Below are 19,503 nucleotides of genomic sequence, written 5' to 3'. Positions count from 1 at the left end.
TTCTACCTCTTCGATATGTGATGTTTGGTGTGGAAGGAACAACACCCTATAAACTCATCGGTGACCTCTTTCTTGTATTATAGTAATGTTATAATTATATGTACAGCGATTACCATCAAGCAGCCTGGTGTGCTTGTGCACTTGAGTGTTGTTCATTGGTGGCATCTAACTAGTAAGTGATTGGTGGCAGAATCTGTCAATCAACGGAGGAGGAGGCTCGGTCCTCTATTCCTCCTTGGATAGGCTATCAACTGATTGTGGACACATGTTCAGCTAGTTGCAGTGAATACTTAAAGGGAATGTGTTGCCAGAAAAACATGTTTTTTTTTTAAAAATTAAACATTTAGTGTGTGGGTGATTAAACATTGTTCAAATTTTTTTTATTTTTTTCACGAGTCAGGAAATATTATAAATTAATTCTAATTTATAATGCTACCCATTTTTGGTCACTAGATGGAGCTATTCCCAAAATTGCAGCTTTGCAAAATTGGGTAAAAAGCCCTCGCTCTAGTGAGCTCTCAGCATCCCCCCCTCCTTTATCCTGGCTAGTGCCGGGATAAACGAGGGGTTTGAACGGTGTAACCTCCTACACTGTGTGTCGCCATTTTTTGAGCTAACACACAGTGTAGTAGGTTTACATACAGTAGTAAACACACACAAACACGAACATACATTGAAATCTCTTACCTGCTCCTGCCGCCGCGGCTCCCTCCGGCCCGTCCGCTCCGTTTGCTGCCGCTGGTCCAAGTGCACAAATCCGGAAGCCGCGACCGGAAGTAGTAATATTACTGTCCGGCCGCGACTTCCGGTCCACAGGAAAATGGCGCCGGACGGCGCCAATTTCGAATTGGACTGTGTGGGAGCGGCGCATGCGCAGTTCCCACACAGACGCCGTACACTGAAGTCAATGGGACCGGAGCCGTTCGCAGTCCCTATGGGACTGTGGCTGCCGTATTCCATGCCTGTATGTGTCGTTAATCGACACACACAGAAATGGAACAAAAAATGGCAGCCCCCATAGGGAAGAAAAAGTGTAAAAATAAGAAAAAGTAAAACACAAACACACAAATGAATATAAACGTTTTTAATAAAGCACTAACATCTTTAACATATAAAAAAATAATTTGTGATGACACTGTTCCTTTAATGAGACTGACACCGCCGCTCGCTGTCATTGGCCCCGATACCCCTGGGGACGCTACATCGTAACGAAACATGTCGGGGGGGGCTTCTACCTTTATTTTAATAATTGTCCTATTGACACCTTTGAATCTAACTAATAACTAACTGCATGTAGCGCTCTGTGGTTGTGGTACTTAACCCTTTCTAGACAGAGCTCTTACGTCTGGCACTGTGCTAATTGCTGTCAGAAATGGACATTAACTTTTAAATTTCATGTAGTCTGTCCTTGTTGCAAATTGAATAAAGACTTTTTTATTTTTACTCTTTAATAATGGTTGGAAAACAGGGCTTATTTCTGCCGGCAGGCAGCCTTTTTTGAATTTAATTGTACTGAACAAGCACTTTTTCAATTTTGTGTCTCCCTTATTGCCTCATAGATTGTAAGCTCTTGTGGTCAGGGTCCTCTCTCCTCTTGTTTGAATTGTATATTAGTTTTGTCACTACGTATGTAATATTGTCTGTGTGTGCTCCCTCTGTATTGTAAAGTGTTGCGGAATATGTTGGCGCTATATAAAGATGATTATTATTACACCAACAATTGAATACAGCTTCTTGGCCTGTTCAGAGAGGAGTGGATTGTGTGGATGATAATGATGAGCTCCGTGTGTAATCAATCACAACTGCACAACAATCCAACATTACACCTGGACCATGTATGATTTATACACCCTGACAAAGGCCCGTCCATATTCTGACACTACATGAAAACTGTAAAAGGCCCTCTCCACATCTGCGTTGTGTTATTCCGTTGTTCTACTCCATCAGTGGAGCGGAACAAGGGAAGAACGGAAGCGGTGGTTCCGTTACAAAACCGCGGCAGACGGAACCCATTGCCTTTAATGTGTTTTGTCGGCTTTCCGTCGGGGTGTCCGTGGTTTTGTCCGGTAATCTTGGCCAGATCTGCGACGGAGGCCCCTAACGGAGTCCCCAACACAGATGTGAACGAGGCCTTAACTGCTGAATCACACAATGGAGAAAAGAGCACATCGCTGTAAACCCGGCCTGACTCCTCCCATGATGATCACATGACTGTGACATCATCAAAGGTCCTATGCACACTAGGAAGTAGCAATGTGACTAATCACATGACTATGACCTCATCAAAGGTCCTTTACACTTTAGGATGTAACATCTGCAGATAAGTAGTGACCAGGGTATGTGTGATCTGCATACATTGTATTATGTCCTGGATTATCGTGTATAGTAATATGGTGTATATGATGTGTTTAATATATAACGCTGTGTATCTATAGACCTGCAATATAGGTGTATATATATAGTGTGTGTGTATATACAGTGTATCTATAGTATGTGTGGCACAGGGTTGTATATAATGTTAGTACTAGATCTGTGTATCTATAGATATGTAATATAGATGTGTATGTGTGTGTGTATATATATATATATATATATATATATATATATATAATATTGTATGTGTGTAATATAGTTTTTTTATTATATAGTGTGTGTTAAAATATACAGTACTGTGCAAAAGTTTTAGGCAGTTGGGGAAAAATTCTGCAAAGTGAGGCCCCATGCACACAACCGTAAAAAAATCTCTGTAATACGGTCCGCAATTACGGACCCGTTCAGTTATATTGGCAGCGGACACCTTTCCGTATCACTACGGATAGGTGTTCGTGCCATAGAACATGTTTTATCTTTTGCACTTTACGGGCCGTGCTCCCATACTTCGTGGTTACGGGTACAGCCGTGTTCATTAGGCCTAATTAGGCCTAAGAATGCTTTCAGAAATAGAAGTGTTAATAGTTTTTTGTTTTTTTTAATCAATTAGCAAAATACAAAGTCAATGAACAAATCTAAATCAAATCAATATTTGGTGTGACCACCCTTTACCTTCAGTACAGCATCAATTATTCTAGGTACTTGCACACAGTTTTTGAAGGAGCTCGGCAGGGAGGTTGTTCCAAACATCTTGGAGAACTAAACCCAGATCTTCTGTGGATGTCGCTTCTTCAAATCCTTCTGTCTCTTCATGTAATCCCAGACAGACTTCATGATGTTGAGATCAGGGCACTGTGGGGGCCACATCATCACTTCCAAGGCTCCTTGTTCTTCTCTATTCTGAAGATAGTTCTTAATAACATTGGCTGGATGTTTGGGGTGGTTGTCCTGCTGGAGAATTAATTTGGTGCCAATCAGACGCCTCCCTGATGGTATTGTAAGATGGATAAATATCTGCCTGTATTTCTCAGCATTGAGGACACCATTAATCCTGACCAAATCCCCAACTCCGATCTGGGGACATAGGGGTAGACAAAGGCTCTCCGGCTCAGTTCACGTCGTGTTTTTGCATCCGGATTACTGGTTCTTTTTTTCAGAACTGGTCCTAGTGGTCAGGCTGTTAATATCACACTTTTCTGCTTGTATAGGGCTTGTCCACACGAATCGATGTGTATTTTCAGTCCGGAATTGCTGTCGGAAAATACGCAGCAGAACACGGTAGCAGTAAAGTGGGTGAGATTTAAAGAGGCTCTGTCACCACATCATAAGTGCCCTATCTCCTACATAATGTGATCGGCGCTATAATGTAGATAACAACAGTGGTTTATATTTTTCAAGATCACGCTGTGCTGTCACATACTCCCACAGTAACTTTACCGAAGTGCCTCTCAGTGAATAGACATCACCTCCAGCCAGGACGCGATGTCTATTCACACTCCCGACACTTCGGTAACGTTTCTGTGGGACTTACTCACAGCAAGCGTGATCTCGCGAGATCAGGCTGTGCTGTCATTCGTGTTCAGCTGTACTCAGCACAGCGTGATCTCGCGAGATCACGCTTGCTGTGAGTAAGTCCCACAGAAACGTTACTGAAGTGTCGGGTGAGAATAGACATCGTGTCCTGGCTGGAGGCAATGTCTATTAACTCTCAAGGCACTTCTGTAAAGTTACTGTGGGAGTATGTGACCGCACAACGTGATCTTGCGAGATCACGCTGTGCAGTGAAAGAAGCTGGGCTGGAACAATGAGAAGTGTATGACGCTGATTGGTCACTGATTGGTCACTCATTGGTCAGCCTCATACACTCCTCTGTACAACACCCAGTTGGTAAAAAGTAAAAACACGCCCAGATGTCTATTAAGAAACGAATTAGCATAAATCTAAAATTGTTCAGAACTCCATCAAAAATTATCGTTTTTCAAAATAAAAACCACTGTTTTTATCTACATTATAGCGCCGATCACATTATGTAGGAGATAGGGCACTTATAATGTGGTGACAGAGCCTCTTTAAGAAATCTCATCCACACGCTGCATACAATTTCCAAGCAGAAATTCACCTGCAGTGCGTATTTTGAGTACCACAGCATGTCAATGCCTGCTGCGAAAAGTGGACTCTATTGCTGTGTTTTTCAGAGGTGATATCACCATCTCCCATAATTGAAAAAAATTCTGTAAAATCCGCAAGAAATGGTGCAAAATTTTCTGCAGCCATTCCGCTACGTGTGGACAAGCACATAGTTGACTTGCACTGGTCAAATGGGTTTTCTGGGACAGAGAATTGATGGCCTTTCTTTAACATAATCAATGTTTGAGCGTTGGTGGTCCAATCCCTGTTACCTGCGGTCACTTTAATGCTAATCCTGGCACAGCAGTGCGTACATACGTGTGGCTTTGCCAGGCACTGAAGGCTCGCCTCATTCAAGTGAAAATACCTTAAGCCATGTCCCTCGCACACATATCCACTCCCTTCCCTTACAAACCCCCGGTCTGTTTTCTAAACATATTTTTTCTTTTTGAGAGTGCAGGAATTTGGAATAAGAGTATCAGCAGAATCTCTGGTAGGGCACCTGTATTAGGGCTGGGCAATTAATCTAAAAATAAAAAAAGAAACTGAAATTCAGCTAACCGATGTCATCTTGCGCATTTCGTTTTTTCCGGTTTGGTTATGTCCCGGCTTCAAATGTATCGGCATCCTGAGGACGCAGATGCAGTTTAACCCAATGGCGGAGCAGGGAGCCGTCCACTCCCTCCTCCATCATTCACTATGTAACGCCAGCCGTGGGCGGACAGCCGTGATCTAGTGACATCATCACACCTGGCAAAAAAAGTTTTTTACCATAAGAAATGTAAATATGTGGAATAGCCGACCTCAGGAGCTGGTCACAGCAGTAACATAAGATAGATTTAAAAAAGTTTAGATTAGAACAAAAAAAGTACCCACGCTGTAATGTCTGGCGGGTTGTGGACTCACTGTGCTACTCAACCGGTTTGACATAGGGCCACTTCTAAGGGCGTTGTCTAAGTAGCCTCCCTGGTATTCAACCTTTAACTCCTATACAGGGATCTAGACTTTGCTGCGGGGAGGATACCAGGTCGCTACCTCTTGAGGTGGTCCTGGTGTAAGTAGCAGCTGACCCACCGGACCAGGAGACAACGGTGAAGTACAGCCACTAGCAGACCATACCTTGGCAGACGGGATCAACATGTGACTTCGTACCTACACCCGTCAAATTGCCAATTGTGATCAGGAGGGAGTTTTTCATTTTTAGGGTAGATTGGTTAATGCCTTATGCGTATCTTTTATATATTTTATTTGTTAAGCCTTCCTCTGGATCTATAGGGGTAAAACAAAGTTCTATAGATTCTCCCATCCCTTCTTCCCATTCATTGGTTGAACTTGATGGACACTTCTTTCTTCAACCGTACTATGTAACACTCACGCCTCCTATTTACCTTGCAGCTTCTAGAAGTTAAATTCTCCTTCACAAGAACATGAGCCCTGACTGACCCGGTAAAGATGAATAAGAACAGGAAACGCATGACGGAGGGGATTCTAAATATTACTTTAGAGATACTCCACCTACTAACTGGAGAGGTGAGGGACTCCGAGAATGACATCACAGCATTCATCTATATTTCTAGAAAAGAGAGGCAACATTATCACATGACATTACTTATCTCTATTACAGGGGCTTTCTTGGACTTTGATATTAATCCTTCGAATAGGTTTTCAATAAGTCCCTGAAAAACCCCTTTAAGAAAACAAGGAAGTGACTTGAGAGGCGAGCAAGTCTGGGAGATATATGACTCACATCTTTGTTAATAAAACATGAAAATGATTGGAAGATGAGGGACTCTGGGAATGATTTCACATGGTGTCGTTTTTATCTCGAGTAAATGGGACCATTCTGCGGTTCCTGCACAGCCAGTGGCTAGGAGAACCGCTGTGCAGGGAAAGTATTTCAAGTGCTATGTCCCCTTCAATCTCAGGGTAAAACCCCTGTAGACATGAGGAGAGGTTAAAGGAATATATTAAAGGGGTTGTCTGGGCACAGAGGCATTTTACATACTGATGACCTATCCACAGGATAGGTCATTAGTATATGATCGGTGGGGGTCCGACACCCGAAACCCGCACCGATAAGCTGTTTCAGCTGCCTTCGTGCACCGAATGTCCGTGCCGGACGCAGATGGCTCCTGTCACAGAATAGCGGCCGTGCTGCATTACTGCACAAGTGTATAGAGTTCTGCAGACCGGCTGCTATACAGTGTACATCTGCTTCCGACATCGGCCACTGCATAACATCCGGTGCCCAGAGGCAGACAAAACAGATGATCAGTGTGGGGTCCGAGTGTCGGACCCCCACCGATCATTTACTGATGATCAATCCTGTGGATAGGTCATCAGTATGAAAAACCGCCCCCTGCCCGGACAACCCCTTTAAGTAAAATTAATGTCTCTCTCCACGCACAGCATTACATTGTAGTGAAGAAGATATCGGATGAGGATGAAGGATGGAGCAGGAACCAGGAGTCCGTCATGAAGCCTCCAGTTCCCTCACTAATAAATGAGAGAATCAACGAGCAGAAGGTTCTAGAAATCACCAACATGGTCATTCATCTGCTGACTGGAGAGGTGGGCACTGTAGGGACATAATATAGGAACATCTGGATGATAAGGGTAACATTGTCTGTGTTGGCAGTAAATGAAGGGATATCTGTCAATTCAAATGAAATCGTACCGAGGCTTTCAGGTGACTCCTCATGTACATACATATTCTATTTCTGGCCATCTATCTGTGTTTCCATCTACAAAGTTGAATTCTCAGTTTTCCCTAAACTAGTGGTACTAGTATCAGGTCTGCCGTACATTGCACACATAGGGAAGCAGGATGTTCTTTTCCATGTCTCCTGTAGCATGATGATAACAGCAGTAACGTTTTGGACATCATATAGCAGTAATGAGCAGTGTAGCTGTGATTCCAGCACTGGGGTGAAATGTAACACTTAATATGGGCATCAGCAGCGACTCTATGTGTGTGTGTCTCTCTCTGCCTCTCTCTTACTTTGCTCCTGCTCTCCTCCTTCCCTCTCCATTTTTTTTTTTCTGGTAGTGAGTGGCGTCGCTAGTACCGGGCATCTGGGCCATAAGCCCCAAATTTTTGGCCTGGATCCCTGGGTGACTTCAACATTCAATTGTATCTGTCTCCTAAGTATACCAACTGCTGAGATCCATTTTTTCTGATTCTCTGCAAGAATGTAGGCATTTTAGGAGGCCCTAGAAACATTTTCTATCCAAACTATATCGAAACCATAATAGAAAAAAAGAGGAGGCAACTTATTCAGTTTTTCCAATTAGGCCCTGTTCACACGGTGGATTTTTCCTGGCGGTTCCCGCCACAAAATCCGCCGCGAAACTATTCCTGCCATCGGCAGGAAGATTCCTCCTCCCATTGACTTCAATGGGAGGTTCGGGCAGTAACCGCCCCTGAAAATCACGCAGGACATTACTTCTTCCCGCTAGCTGAAAAAAATTAGCTAGTGGGAAAAAGAACTGTCCGACTCCCATTCAAAAGAAGGGAAAAGGGTTTTTCAATATTTTTAATGAAATTAAATCTGCTTAGAATATCAAGACCATAATAATGTGGATCTTTGGCATAATACAAGAAGATAACTTAAAGAGGACCTGTCATCAGTTTTTTTTTTTGTATATCATTTTACATACCCTTATTCCCCTCGGTCTCCTAATTTCTGAACTTTTTTTTTTTTAAATTCTACCTACCATTGTGCCGCTACGGCCAGCGCTCTGTTTTGGCGCCCAATATGCTAATTACTAGTATCCGTACAGGGAGGAGACCTAAGCTCTCTTCATTGGGCGTTGTCTTCTCACTCTCTGTGACGTGGTTCAATCAATGCAGACTCCTTCACAGCGATGTAGAATACAGGCTGATTATTGGAGCTCCTGCTCCAATCATCTTCCTATCTTCTGCCCCCGGCATCTGCTCCTCCCTTCTGAACGGCAGCGGCTCTGGAATGACTGAGTTACAGAGGCTGGTCTCGTGAGAATAGGTAAATCTCGCAAGATCAGCATGTCTACTTCATGGCTGTGAAGCGGTCCGCATTGATTGAACTGTGTCACAGAGAGGGAGAAGACAATGCCCACTGAGGGGAGCTTAGGTCTCTTCTCCCTGTACCGGTGCTAGTAATTATCATATTGGGTGCCAAAACGAAGTTCTGGCCCTAGCGGAACAACAGAGGGGACAAAATATTTTTTTTTTAAAGTGTAGGAATTGGGAGACTGCGGGGAATAAGGGTATGTAAATGGTTTACAAAAAGAAAGTTCCTCTTTAGTTGATAATATGGTAGATTTACTTAAAAAAAGAATTACTATGAATTACTTGAGATACGTAAGAAAGAAAGAGGCTCAGAATATTTGAGCAAAAACAATGGGCAGGAACAATTTTTGCTATTTTCGGTGTAGGATATCTATATATTTTGTATGTACTACACCCAGAGATGTTTAAGGTTATGATCACACCTGCGTCAGTGTGTCCCATTGTTCTGCTCCGTCCGAGGAGCAGAACAAGGGGAAAAGCGGAAGCAACAGTTCCGTTGCACAATGCACACCGCCGGCGGCCGACGGAACTCATTGACTTTAATGGGTTCTGTCAGCTTTCCATCAGGGTGTCCGTGATTTTGCCAGGAAAGCCCCCAACGGTGCCTCAAACGCAGATGTGAACAGGGCCTTATTTTCTAAGTAAAGAAGAGTGGGTATATGTATTGGCTTTGTAGAATATCCTTTAGGTTATATCCAGTAAATAGATTTGCATTTTTCAAACCTACAGGGATATATGGATGTCATAGAAAGGGGCTCACCGACTCGGGGACAAACTGTGGATGTCACACAGTAACTACTTTGGTTCCCATGTTACCTTCTGCAGAGAAAGTAAGAAAAGACTGTATTGTTAGCTGCCGAGGAGAAAGTAGACTAATTTTGATCAGAACCCATCTAAGCAGCACAGGTTAACAGCAGCACCAGGGTATGTGCAGAGAGGCAAAATAAGGTATTTTTATATTCTAGAAGCACTGTCAATTACTTTGAAGCAGCTGGACCTTTGGTGTGAAAGTGACTCATGGGATAACCCCTTCAATCTTCTTGTCCTAACATTCAAGCCATTGAAAAAGTCATGTTAAAGTTTCTTGAAACTGTAAGATAAAGATGGCTGTATCTGTACATATAAATTTAATTTGGTTTGTGCATATTGGTTGGATCAGTAGTGTAACAATTCCCTGGTTCCTATTGTATAATCACTTTTAGGCCGCTTTCGCATTGGCATAATACGGGTGCTTCTTTTGTGCCAATATTTCGGACGCGACACCCAGACTTCCCGCGCCGCTGTGATGAACTCTGGGAGGTCCTGTTGTTGTGCCCGTAATATGGGTGCAAAAAAGCACCCGTCTTAGGCCCGTGTGAGCCTTACTTGTATATTGTAAGATTGTGAGCAGGCCTCTCTTTGCTTGTTGTACAACACCGCAGAAAATATTGGCGCTATGTAAATAAAATAATTCAAATGCCGTATGTGGGAATTGTACTAAGAAAGCAAAAACTGTGGATGTTTTTGTCAATTGAATATGTACCTTTGTCTGCACAAGGTTCACATGAGATGTCGGGATGTTGCTGTGTATTTCACCATGGAGGAGTGGGAGTATATAGAAAGACACAAGGATCTGTACAAGGACGTCATGATGGCGGACCACCGGAACCACACATCACCGGGTAAGTAGAGGCTTTCTTTGACTGTAAAGGGCAGATTTGAAAGTCACTAAGAGATACTTCTGATAATTACATATATACAATGGCTATTGAGTAATTGTGTGTGCCTCCGACAGAACGATCCAGTATGAGAAAAACATCCGGCAAAACTACCGCTTCTATCTATTCCCAGGATTTTCCTGAGGGAAATCACAAGGTAGATGTAGCTGATGTCTCACCAAATATTATAGCTATATTATTTTCGTTTATCTAATTAAACATTATCAGTATTATTACCATTGTTTTTCTGCTTTCTTCTCAAGTGTCCGTTTTTGGTTTTTCTTTTTCTAACTGTACATGTGGTTACTTAGGTTGAAGGTCTGACGGACATTAAAGTTGAAGTTAGAGCAATAAAAGAGAAGAATTATGTGAGATGTGACCAGCAATGTAAAGGAGAGGAAATTCCTACAGATATCAACACATGTGAGTGATAATGGTTAAATACTGAAGGATTCCTGTGTGGTGCTATTGTCTAAGTCAGGGGTGGGCAAACTTTTTGACTCGCGGGCCACAATGGGTTCTAAAATTTGACAGAGGGGCCGGGCCAGGAGCATTTGGAGGGAGTGTTTGGGCCGGATATACTAAAGCATTAAATGTAGTGTGTGCAAACCTCATAGCACAGTAAGAACACTACAACCCAATTTATTAACTGTCTTTCAAATGTGAAAAATAGCCCTTATCAGTTAATAAATTTGTCTCAAGGAATATGCAAGATATGGCATTTACATACTATTTCGCAGATACTGGGAGGAGGAAATGTAAATAGATTAAAATAACATACGCACTGTGATTTATCAAGAAAAAAGTTCTGTTGACTGTAAATTAGCTGCCAACCTCTGAGCAGTAGCCGCCCGTTCTTGTGTTGACTGCTTGCTAGCATAGTTTGCATGCTTCGTGGCAAAGTGACGGCTGATATTGTACTCTTTGAAAACCGAAGGGCTTAATGGTGACGTGAAACGAAGTGAAAATTAAAGTGAAATAAAGAGAAATACGCGCCACATTAACCCCTTAATGACCGGGCCATTTTGCACGTTAATGACCAAGGATTATTTTTTGTTTTTCCACGGTCGCATTCCAAGAGTCGTAACTCTTTTTTTATTCCGTCGACTTAGCCGTATAAGGGCTTGTTTTTTCCGGGACGAGTTGTATTTTGTAATTGTACCATTTTTAGATGCTTATAACATATTGATTAACTTTTATTAACTTTATTTTAGGAGAGAATTGAAAATAAGCAGCTATTCCAGCATTAATTTTCACGTTATAAATTTACGCCGTTTACTATGCAGCGTAAATAACATGTTAACTTTATTCTATGGGTCGGCACGATTACAGGGATACCAAATGTGTAAAGGTTTTATATGTTTTTTCTACGTTTGCACAATAAAAACCCTTTTAGAAAAAAATTACTTGTTTTTGCATCGCCGCGTTCCAAGAGGCGTAATTTTTTTATTTTTACGTCGATGTGGCCGTACGTGGGATTGATTTTTGCGGGACAATGTGTAGTTTTCATTAGTACTATTTTGGGGTACATAGGACTTATAGATGAACTTTTATTTTATTTTTTATGGGGGGAATGGGAGAAAAGAGAGAATTTTGCCGTTGTTTTTTGCGTTTTCTTTGGACGCCGTTCATCCGGCGGTTTAATTAATGTGTTCATTTTATTGGTCAAGTTGTTACGATCGCGGGGATACCATATATGTGTATGTGTGATTTGTTTTGACCGTTTTATTAAATAAAACCACTTTTTGGGGCAAAAAAGTAGTTTTATTTGACTTTGACTGTAATTTTTTTTATTTTTTTTTTCACAAACTTTATTTAACGGTTTTACTTTTTTTTTTTTAGTCCCACCAGGGGACTTCACTATGCGATGTGCCGATCGCATATATAATGCTTTGGTATACTTCGTATACCGAAGCATTATTGCCTGTCAGTGTAAAACTGACAGGCAACCTGTTAGGTCATGCCTCTGGCATCGCCTAACAGGCAGATGCTGAAGACAGACCTGGGGGTCTTTGTTAGACCCCCGGCTGTCATGGAAACCCGACGGCGACCCGCGATTTGTTTGCGGGGGCGCCGATCGGGAGACAGAGGGAGTTCCCCCCTCTGTCAAACACATTAAATGCCGCTGTCACTGTTGACAGCGGCATTTAATGGGTTAAACTGCCGGAATCGGCGCGTGCTTCGATTCCGGCAGTTGCAGCAGGAGCCAGGCTGTGTATAACAGCCGTGCTCCTGCCGCTGATCGCGTGGGTACACTGTCAGTACCCGCGCGATCACAGGACGGATATATCCGTCCTCCTGCGCGAACTAGCAGCTGCTGAGGACGGATATATCTTGGACAAGTTCGGCGGGCCGGATTAAAAAGCCTAACGGGCCGTATGTGGCCCGCGGGCCGTAGTTTGCCCATGTCTGGTCTAAGTGCATCTTAAAGGGGTTGTCCCAGAATTAATGGAAAAAAAAAAGAAAATCAGACATAATATAGTACATGGCAATCTCTTTCTAACAAAGCTAGAACCAGCCCTGTATCTTACATGGATCCAGAGATCTCCCCATTCATTGCTGGAATTGCTCCGCTAGATTTTCTGCAGGCTGGCAACTCAGGGGGCGTGTCCTTTCTGCTGTATAGAAGGCGTTTTCTATTGGCTAGTGGCAGTTGGAGAGTGGAACTGAGCATGTGCGTCCTCCCTTAATCAGCTCAGCAGCAGGAGGTGCACATTATTATACAGATTGAACACCAGGGGGCGCCATTATAATGAAAAAAGGGGAATATCTCCCAACTGGAGCATTTTTGTAACATAAGGTAAATTACAAAACAAATTAATCTTTAATACAGAATAATATAACAATCACATTTGATAGTGGGACAACCCTTTAGCCCGTTAGTGACCGCCAATACGCCTTTTCACGGCGGCCACTAATGGGCTTTATTTTTTCACGGCGCTGCATCAGAATAAATAAACAGAGCAGGGAGTCGTTAAATGTCCCTGCTCTCAGCTACCAGAGGTAGCTGGGGGTATCCCTGCTCGAACGTAGAGAGGGGGGAGAGCTCCCTCTCATCCCACCGGCACCCGGCGATAAGATCGCCGAGTGTCCGCATAATACACTGCAATGCAACATGTAGAAATGAAAAGTGGTTGGCACTGCCTTAGCTTGCTGTGCTTCAGCTGGCTGGGACCTGTAGTTCGACAGCCTTTGTCTGGCGGGGCTCAGTGCATGTTGAAGTTAGTTTCAGCAAATGACAACATGTAGAAAGGAAGACAGCACGGCACTCACCATTTGCAAAAGGTTTCTCTTTATTCCAAGATTGAGGCAGGCAACACGGGATTCTAAAGACAACAGAGCCGACTGTTTCACGTCCTTCAGACGCTTTATCAAGGCATACTGGGATTCAGTGCACACACACTTATATACCCACACCTTGTCTCATCATAGCACTTCCTCTTCTCACAGTAATACAAATAAAAACATCAAATATTTATAGAAACACATACATGTTACAAGTATCAGATCGATAAACGAAGTACAATGTGTCAAGCAAACCTATTTCAAGGTTCTATTTTATTTTATTTTAAAAAAGCTGAAAGGTCATTCCTATCATTCAAACCCAGGGGTCCTAGAGCCTCTGCTTTTATTATCCAATAATCCACAGATGTGGTGATTGTTCATTTTGTGGACAGATGAAAACAGGGACAAATGTCCAAATGGGTGCAGTCAAACATTATGTTAGCAGCCTGATCACGTGTAAATCGAATTACCTGGTATATGCCGTGTTCTGTCCTTGTCAATTTTTCTATACTATTCGCCCATTATTCAAACGCGTTCGTGAACATATGTATTCCATTGGGACAGGAAAGGGTTTCCCAAAATTGATATCCCATATACGGGAAGTACATGGAGGAAATCCAAAATGTTTATCTTTTGCTGGAATACAACGTGTGTTCGCCCCGTGTGAGGGTGGAGACCGACACGTCAAGGTACTTCGCTGTGAAGCAAATTGGATAATAAAAGCAGAGGCTCTAGGACCCCTGGGTTTGAATGATAGGAATGACCTTTCAGCTTTTTTAAAATAAAATAAAATAGAACCTTAAAATAGGTTTGCTTGACACATTGTACTTCGTTTATCGATCTGATACTTGTAACATGTATGTGTTTCTATAAATATTTGATGTTTTTATTTGTATTACTGTGAGAAGAGGAAGTGCTATGATGAGACAAGGTGTGGGTATATAAGTGTGTGTGCACTGAATCCCAGTATGCCTTGATAAAGCGTCTGAACAACGTGAAACAGTCGGCTCTGTTGTCTTTAGAATCCCGTGTTGCCTGCCTCAATCTTGGAATAAAGAGAAACCTTTTGCAAATGGTGAGTGCCGTGCTGTCTTCCTTTCTACATGTTGTCATAATACACTGCAATACAGAAGTATTGCAGTGTATTATAAAAGCGATCGGATGATCGCATATTAAAGTCCCCTAGTGGGACTAGTAAAAAGGTAAAAAAATAAGTTTAACCGGTTAAGGACTAGGCTGTTTTACAGCTAAATGACCAGAGCAAATTTCACAATTTTGCTATGCGCTTCTTTAGATGACTATAACTCAGCAGGTGAATAAAGTTCATCTTTGAATTTTACACTCTTTTTAAAGGACAGATAGGGCTTTGTTTTAGTGGCATTTGTCAGTATATATCATTTTTATTTTTTTCTCTAAAGTGGGCAAAATTGGAAAAAAATGCAAGAATTTAGCAATTGCGCCAGTTTAGGCTAGCATTTTTCACACACGGTATGGACCACGGACAAAATTAATCTCCTTTCACATTCTTCCACTTCTCCCGTGCATGGGGATACCAAATATGTGTGCCTTATTCACTGTGCGGGCATGTGCCAGGGCTTGGCATAAAAGGAGGCTTTTTGGCCTTTTCGGTCCAGGAATTCTGCATTTGATTTTAGAGCCGCATACTGTTTTCTTGGGGGCCTAATGCTGCTGAAACATTAGAAACACCCCATAAATGACTTCATTCACACAAGTAGACCCCACAAGGTTTCCTTCAAGGGGTTTATCATATTTTTAGACAGTCCAGTTTTCTTCTGAAAGTTTCTTGAATAAGATGGAACAAAATAAAATTACCTTTTTTTTTAACAAATGCGTCAGTTTATGCTAGCTTTTTCACACACAAAATGGACCACGGACAAAATTCATCGCATTTCACATTCTTCCACTTCTCCTGTGCATGGAGATACCAGATATGTGCGCTTTATTCACGGGCATGTGCCAGGGCTTGGCATAAAAGGAGGCTTTTTGGCCTTTTCGGTCCAGGAATTTTGCATTTGATTTTATAGCCGCATACTGTTTTCTGGGGGGCCTAATGCTGCTGAAAGATTAGAATCACCCCATAAATTACTTCATTCACGCAAGTAGACCCCACAAGGTTTTCTTCAAGGGGTTTATCATATTTTTAGACAGTCCAGTTTTCTTCTGAAAGTTTCTTGAATAAGATGGATCAAAATAAAATTAGCAATTTTTTAGCAAATGCGTCCGTTTATACCAGCATTTTTCACACACGGCATAGACCACGGCCAAAATTCATCTCCTTTCACATTCTTCCACTTCTCCTGAGCATGGGGATACAAAATATGTGTGTCTTATTTATCACATAGAGATGTAGGAGGGCGGACGATAGAAGAAGCTTATTTCACAAATCGCTTTTTTTCAAAGCTGGTTTTACAAAACTCAACAGAGTTTCTATAACACTTCCAAAATATCTGCTCTTGAAGCAGAAATCCCAAAATATTCATCTAGGGGTATAATGGGAATGTATTTTTTGGGGTTTTCTAAAATAAGAAATTGCAGGTTTATGCAAATGGCGCTCTCCAGCAGATGAACTTTAGAAAACATCAAACATGACATCCACCCCCCACCCATTCCCTCCCTCACCCTTGGAGTAAAATCATGGGAAAAATAAAAACGTAATGTAGGGCAAATATATTTTCAACAAATTAACTAAAATCTAATAATTCAGAACAGTGTGGTATTTTTTAAAACATGGCTCAATGCACAGGCCTGGTTGCGAGGGACATGAGGGACAGAAATATCGGGAATCTTTGCGGTGCCCGTCTTTTCTGCAGACGCGGCACTTTTTCTGGGGGTTGCTTCTGGTTGGTGTTGGGGGAATCCGACTGATGAAGTGTCTTTCAGTCAGTCGCTTGACATCCTCAGACTGGGGGCATTCTCGGGTGTCCTGAACATCAAAAATGAGGCCTTCAATAATTTTTTCCTGGAAATCCAGGTATGTGTCTCTGCCTCTGTTTTTTTTGTAGAGCACAAATGAGTTGTGGATGGCCACCTGTAACAGATAAATGGCCACTTTTTTGTACCAGGTTTTAGTTTTGCGTTTTACTAAATAGGGCTGTAAAACCTGGTCGCTTAAATCCACCCCCCCCCATGTACTTGTTATATTCGGACACGCTCACTGGTTTGTGCTTGTCCGATGTTGCCCCCCTTTCCCTCACTGCCACTGATCCTGCGGTATGAATCGTGCTTCGCACATACACATCTTTGCGATCCCTGAACTTGACCGCCAGCAATTCCTCAGATGCATAAGCACAGGAGTCCCCCTTTACCATGCGCTTCCCCACTAATTGCTGTGGAAAACCAGTTCTGTTTTTGTGCATGGTACCACATGCCCCAGTCCTTGCAGCATGCAAATGCCTAAACAGGGGCACACTCGAATAAAAATTATCACAGTACAGGTGGTACCCCTTGTGAAGCAGAGGCTGCATTATCTCCCACACGATCTTACTGCTGGTGGAAAGATCAGAGGGGCATCCAGGAACATTTATTGTGCGGTCCCGCCCTTCATAAATCCTGAAGGCGGTGGTATATCCTGACCCGCTTTCACACAATTTGTAGAGCTTAACGCCATATCTTGCCCTTTTTGAAGGTAGATATTGGCGAAAGCTAAGTCTGCCATGAAAGTTGAGGAGGGATTCGTCCACACTTACATTCTGCTCAGGGGTGTAACGTTGTAGAAATAAATTATTGAGGGAATTTATTAGCGGTCTTATTTTGAACAACCGATCCCGGTTTGCATCGGTACTTGGGGGGGCCTGTGCGTTGTCATTGAAGTGGAGGAACCTCATTATTGTCTCATAACGAGACCTGGGCATTACTGCAGATATACTGGGGTGGCTTGGGCGGGTCTTGTTGACCAGTAAGACCTAATGGAGGGCTTTTTGACAATACCCATATTTAGGGTGAGCCCCAAAATTTTTTTTAATTCCAGCAAATTGGTGGGCGTCCAATCTCTGGCATGGGTGGATAAATAAATGGAAGTAATCCATTTGGACAAAATTTGTATTGTCCACGGTTATGCCAGGAGTGGCAGTAAATCCGTGGATTCTAGGCCCAAAAGATGGGGCAGGTGCCCATACAAGAGCCTGGACTGGAGGGACCAGGCTGTCCCGTGCTACAGCGCTACTTGGCCCTGCGCTTTCAAGTTCTGCAGTTTCAACTGCATCAGGGACAACGTCCCCTGAAGATGAACCTGAAGTGACGCTGTCATCGTCACTACCTAAAACAGGTTCCATCTCGGACGCCATCTCTGATGCGGTCTCCGACTCAGACCACAGCATGGCGTATGCCTCCTCGGCGCTAAACAACTTCCTCGCCATAACGTAACTAACACTAACACTAACTAAACAAATTGTTGTTTTTTTTTGTTTTCTTTTATATAAAACACACAAACTAACTGCTATATATATCTACACTACCGCTAACAAAAAAATAAACCGCTATTGCTATATATATTATATATATGTGGATATATATATAATTATATACTCCCTACCTGCCTATTCTAATAGAATAAAAGAAAGAAAGGTAGATAGATAGAAAAAAAGATAGATGGATAGATAGATTGTATAGATAGATAGAAATCTATCTATACAGAGAATGTTTTAGAGTGTAACTGTATTTTTTGTGTAACTGTAACTAATCTTCTGGCAGCAATTCTCCCGAGTCTCTTCTTCTCCTCAAACTGAAACAATGTTTGAGGAGAAGAAAAGAGGCAGGAGATTTACTGCCAGAAAAGTCAAAATAAAACAAATGTGGTCGCTGTGATAGGTTTTCACAGCGACCACATGTTCAGGGACCATCAGATTGGTCCCTGATACTCTGCCCAGTGCCCAGAGCTGTTGGTAACAGCGCGGGCACAGGGCTGTGTGCACGCGATCGCGTGCACACTGTTTTCTATGCAGAAATGCATGTGATCGCTGTGATTGGTTGTCACAGCGATCACATGTTCAGGGGCCAAAAGATTGACCCCTGACATTCTGCCCAGTGCCCATGGCTGTTAGCAACAGCCAGGGCACAGAGCTGTGTGCACGCGATCGCGCGTGCAAAGTCTCTGAAGTGCCGCCGTAAATAGTCTATACGGCGGACTTCAGAGACCCTGACCGCTGGCCGTATAAATACGGCCAGCGGTCGGGAACCTATTAATAAAGTTACTAAAAAAAATGAAAAACCCACTTTTTCCCCTTACAAAATGCTTTACTATTAAAAAAACAAAATAAAGTAAAAACGTTACACATATTTGGTATCGCCGCGTCCGTAACGACCCCGACTATAAAGCTATTCCATTATTTAACCCACACGGTGAACGCCGTAAAAAATAATATAAAAAACAATGTCAAAATTGCTATTTTCTGTGAATTCTGCCTTAAAAAAAAAATTTGATAAGTGATCAAAAAGTCGCATCTACTCCAAAATGGTAACAATAAAAACTACAAGTCTTCCCGCAAAAAAAAGCCCTCATACAACTGCATTGGTGGAAAAATAAAAAAGTTATGGCTCTTCAAATATGGAGACATAAAAACAAATAATTTTGAAAAAAAAGCGTTTTTACTGTGTAAGTAGTAAAACATACAAAAACTATAAATTTGGTATCGTTGCAATCGTAAACCCGCTGAATAAACTTATTGTGTTATTTATATCACACGGCGTAGATTTAGGACGCAAAAAAGTGTGGCAAAAGTTTTGTTTTTTTCTATTCCCCCCCCCCAAAAAAAAGTTCATAAAAGTTAATCAATAAATTATATGTACCCCAAAATGGTGCTATTACAAAATACAACTTGTCCCGCAAAAAATGAGACCTTATACAGCTATGTCGACACAAAAATAAAAAAGTTATAGCTCTTGGAATGCGGCGATGGAAAAACGTAAAAAATAGCTTGGTCATTAACCGCTTCCCGACCGCCCACAGTAAATTCA

At 42.3% G+C, this 19,503-nt stretch overlaps 2 protein-coding genes across 6 annotated transcripts in view; one reads left to right on the top strand and one right to left on the bottom strand.

Annotated features, from left to right (window-relative positions):
* Positions 1–19,503, bottom strand: part of LOC142663716 (uncharacterized) — a 121,080-nt gene that overhangs the window by 50,536 nt on the left and 51,041 nt on the right. The window lies entirely within an intron of this gene.
* The window catches only part of LOC142663729 (uncharacterized), a 42,445-nt gene continuing 25,218 nt past the window's right edge, over positions 2,277–19,503 (top strand). For 2 of the 4 annotated variants that reach the window (XM_075842537.1, XM_075842536.1), the window contains exons 1-6: positions 2,277–2,336; positions 5,893–6,027; positions 6,907–7,068; positions 10,086–10,209; positions 10,323–10,402; positions 10,557–10,668. In XM_075842537.1, the coding sequence (XP_075698652.1) occupies positions 5,950–6,027; positions 6,907–7,068; positions 10,086–10,209; positions 10,323–10,402; positions 10,557–10,668 (556 nt within the window). In that variant the 5' untranslated portion in view covers positions 2,277–2,336; positions 5,893–5,949. Of the gene's footprint in view, positions 2,337–5,892; positions 6,028–6,906; positions 7,069–9,277; positions 10,210–10,322; positions 10,403–10,556; positions 10,669–19,503 lie in introns of those variants that run through there. The other 2 variants (XM_075842540.1, XM_075842538.1) reach the window with 2 other exon arrangements.

Source organism: Rhinoderma darwinii, chromosome 11 (genome assembly GCF_050947455.1).
Source record: "Rhinoderma darwinii isolate aRhiDar2 chromosome 11, aRhiDar2.hap1, whole genome shotgun sequence".
Taxonomy (NCBI): domain Eukaryota; kingdom Metazoa; phylum Chordata; class Amphibia; order Anura; family Rhinodermatidae; genus Rhinoderma; species Rhinoderma darwinii.
This window is presented reverse-complemented; position numbering and strand designations above follow the sequence as displayed.